The sequence below is a fragment of the Dipteris shenzhenensis genome, chromosome 6, assembly GCF_047967505.1.
Source record: "Dipteris shenzhenensis isolate YYH24624 ecotype China chromosome 6, Dip_SZ_1.0, whole genome shotgun sequence".
Classification (NCBI taxonomy): domain Eukaryota; kingdom Viridiplantae; phylum Streptophyta; class Polypodiopsida; order Gleicheniales; family Dipteridaceae; genus Dipteris; species Dipteris shenzhenensis.
This window is the reverse complement of record NC_141601.1, coordinates 8,911,271-8,914,818: the sequence shown is the minus strand read 5'-3', so window position 1 is coordinate 8,914,818 and position 3,548 is coordinate 8,911,271. Positions and strand designations below refer to the sequence as shown.

Sequence of the window (3,548 nt, the reverse complement as noted above, 5' to 3'; positions counted from 1 at the left end):
AAGGGAGGGAAGGAGCTGTTGTTGCAAGAGGGAGGAGGAGGGGAGAGGGAGTAGGGCGGCTGGAGAAGAAGTGGAGAGGAGGGAGGGAGGAGGAGGAGCTAGAAGGAGCAGGAGGAGGGGAGAGGGAGAAGGGAGGAGGAGGAGCAAGAAGGAGGGGAGAGGAGGAGGGACAGAGGGACAGGGAGAGGCAGAGGGAGAGGGAGGGAGGGAGGAGGGAGGGAGGTGGAGAGAGAGGATGGAGGGGAAGGGAGATTTGAAATTTTAAAATCCAAATTTCAAAAAGTGGCCCCCTCCCCTCATTGACGGGGGGAGAGGTGGGCTCAATTGTAGGCTTAACCCACCTACATTGGACTAGTTAGGCCTCCTTGGGACCCTCCAAGCCCCTTGCATTAGCCCACTAAGCATTCCCTAATCCATTCCTTGTGATGCCCTTTTGAGACCCCAATTCTCCCCTAATGAGGGTGAGTTTCCACTATTAAAAACCATCTTCTATGAACCCATATATGCTATATTTACAGATAAAAAGTGATTCCCCTACTAATTAGGAGCATTGACTATTATTTTAAACAAGAGATAGAGTAGATGCTTACATATGCTCATATTGTGTTCACAATGCCATCCTAGTCCATCAACCTAATCATTTTCCTCAAAGCACAATCTCCCAATGTTCCAACGTTTAAAAAAAAACGATAATGTATTTTGCAAGGCAACTCCATACCCTACCTCAAAGTATAGCTTGTAGTAGCCTAATCTCCTTTACCTTGTTTCATGTGATGCTAATCCATGAGAGAGTACATAGCCCGAACCATAAGACCACTCGAATCTCTGGTATTGAGAGGCAATGTGAGGGTGGGTTCGTCGGCTTAGTCAAGGTTAGGCTTAGTCAGCCTGCGTGGGAGCATATTCATGTGTGGGAAAGTCAACTAGAAAGTGGCAAAGAAAACCGGTTTGTAGTGTATTTCAATTGAAACATCACGGCTGGAATTCAAGGTTTCCTTTAATTTCACGAGAGACAATGCATGTGGTTTATTTGAAAATCCAGGTAATTGTATGATTGTTGGGAAATTTAAGAGCGCAGAAACAGTTGAAATCTCTTCACGACATCAAGCTCCCGGGCAAGTTTTGTCGACACAGGAAATCTCTTCATAACGTCAAGATCCGAGCGAACGAGGGATTGGATGTAATTTTCTGTGCACCAGGGATATATGTAAAGACTTACGATTCAAGGTGAAATGAAATTGTGGACATGGACACTGATCATTACCTTAAGTAGAAGCTTTTCATTCGATGCATTTGATTTACAGAGCTCTTGCGAGCGAGGTGCTTCATTTCCTACCAAAAAGAGAGAGTGAGAGGCGCTACTGAACGAAATGCCTCGCAAAATTGAGGACGTAGTGTCGGATTTTGAACCGCTAACTGATGATGGTCCGCTCTAGCGAATTAGAGGAACGGACAGCGAGTTGCAAGAACTTGGCATAACCAACATGTTCCAGCAATTGCTTCTGTTGTTGCAATGCCTTCTTCAAGATCTCTGCATAATGTTGCTCCAGAGCGTGATCTTCTACGGCGTATGATCGATGCTTGCCGCCGCAATACAGCAGACTGCCAGCAGCTAGGCTCTGATTCGCCATGCCCAAACCATACCAACTGCCTTTGGACGCAGCGCCCATCATCATGTTTACATATGCATCCCTCAGTCGCCTCAGAAGTTTCACTGGTGAAAGCGCCTTGATCCGGATCTTACGACCAATCTTGATCCTCCAGCCTTTCGCCCTGGCGCTGTCCTTGTTCAAATTTTTTCCTTTCAGCTTGAGAATCTTCCTTTTGTTGATCGATGTTGAATTGCTCTTACTCAGCCTCTCGTAGCTGTGTTCATTCCCCATAGTCGATTTGGATTTTTGCGAGCTGCTGCTTGGCAGTGCAAATCCAAAGCCACCCATTTTGAAATTCCTTCTCGTATCCATTCGGCTGACTGAAGGGTCCTCCCACCTCAAGGCTTGACGTTCCATGAACAAAGGATAAGGATTACTATGGCTTCGGAAGAAATTTCAGAAGGGAGTACTCGCTAAGGGTGTCTTTAAAAAGCCCAGGGTTGATGAACGAAGATGGAACTTCACGCAAGCGACGATCCAACGCGATGAGCTAAGAGAGGAGAAGAAAAGCTCGAGACGATGAAAAGAAGCACCTAGCAGCAGCTTTTTTGGATACAATAATGCACCGGGAAGTGCGCAGACGAGAGCGACGGTGCGGCTCAACTTTGACCGAAAGTGGACGGAGGGAGAAGGAGAGAATGCATCCCGTGGAGTGCAATCCAACGATTTGAAGATGTGGTACAGAATTGGAGGACCGGTGTACACGCGATGAAGTTGATAGTCCCCAGAAGTTCTCCTGGCACAGGTGACGCCATTTCAGGCTCATTTCTGCTGCTGCTGCAGGCTTTTTCTCCTTCTTGATTGACTGCAACCACATCTAAGATCGCACGCCAACAGTTTGCCATCCGTTAAAGATCAAAGGACAGCTGATTTTTGTACGCAGTATAATTATATAAACTTGAACACGCATCTTAAATGAACTCTTACCAATGCAGAATTAAGCGAAGATCACAGCGATCCACACGCAGACTCATTGTTGAATGCACGTTAATCTATCCTGCAATGGGCCGCTTTTTCCATATAGAAGTAAAAAGCATCGGGACGCGAATGTTTCGATCGTGGAAGGATCGCACCTCCAGGCGCAAATTCGGATCGATGGGCTGCTGGCATGCTGCTTTTCACACAGAATCATAAGCGTTATTGGGACGCGAAGGCTTGGATGATGAGTCCGATTGACAGCTATTTGGGAAGCGCGTACGCAGTTTGAACATCCGATTGGAAGGGAAAAAATACGGCAGAACAAATGCATCCACAGACTTGCAGGAGACGATGACGGATGGAACGTCTTGATTGTTCATATGTTTCTGACAAAGTTTCCGAGAGGATTTGAAGGTGACGATGGTAGGAGTCATGGATGGAACGGTTTATTATTCTTCTCCCGGTAGATTTTGGCACACGCAAATTACTTTTTTAAGGCATTATAAATTTTTTAAGGCACATGATCGACTTTTGTGCTCCATCCGGCAGGTTGGAGCTGGGAATGCAATCGGAAGATTGTTTTCTTCCTCACTCATATCGGAGTGTTGATTTATTAATGAATGTTAGAGATATTTCTTATTTATCTTCAAACACAACAAGACAAAGTACCCATAGACGTGCGCACAGACGCGTTTCATGAACTAAATAAAAAACTTACGGGTGCGTCTATTTGCGCGTCAGGAGACCCGCGTCTATTAGCGCGTCTATATATCAGACTTACATGCGTATAGACGCGCTCATACACGCGTAAATAGACGCGCAAATAAACGCTTTGATAGACGCACATATAGACGCAAATCGAACAGACAGACGCGAATATAAACGCGTTTGTAAACGCACTGATAGACGCGCCTTTTTTTTTAAAAAAAAATTTACAGAATACTGTGTATGTTGTGTATGCTATATAGTTACAAGAAT

General features: G+C 45.5%; 1 protein-coding gene across 1 annotated transcript; it reads right to left on the bottom strand.

The window, feature by feature from the left end:
- Positions 1-1,402: 1,402 nt before the first annotated feature.
- LOC147900741 (uncharacterized) lies at positions 1,403-2,081 on the bottom strand. Its single transcript, XM_087375438.1, has one exon. It carries the CDS (start codon positions 2,007-2,009, stop codon positions 1,413-1,415), a length of 597 nt encoding a protein of 198 aa, XP_087231564.1. The 5' UTR covers positions 2,010-2,081; the 3' UTR covers positions 1,403-1,412.
- Between the last annotated feature and the right edge of the window lie 1,467 nt (positions 2,082-3,548).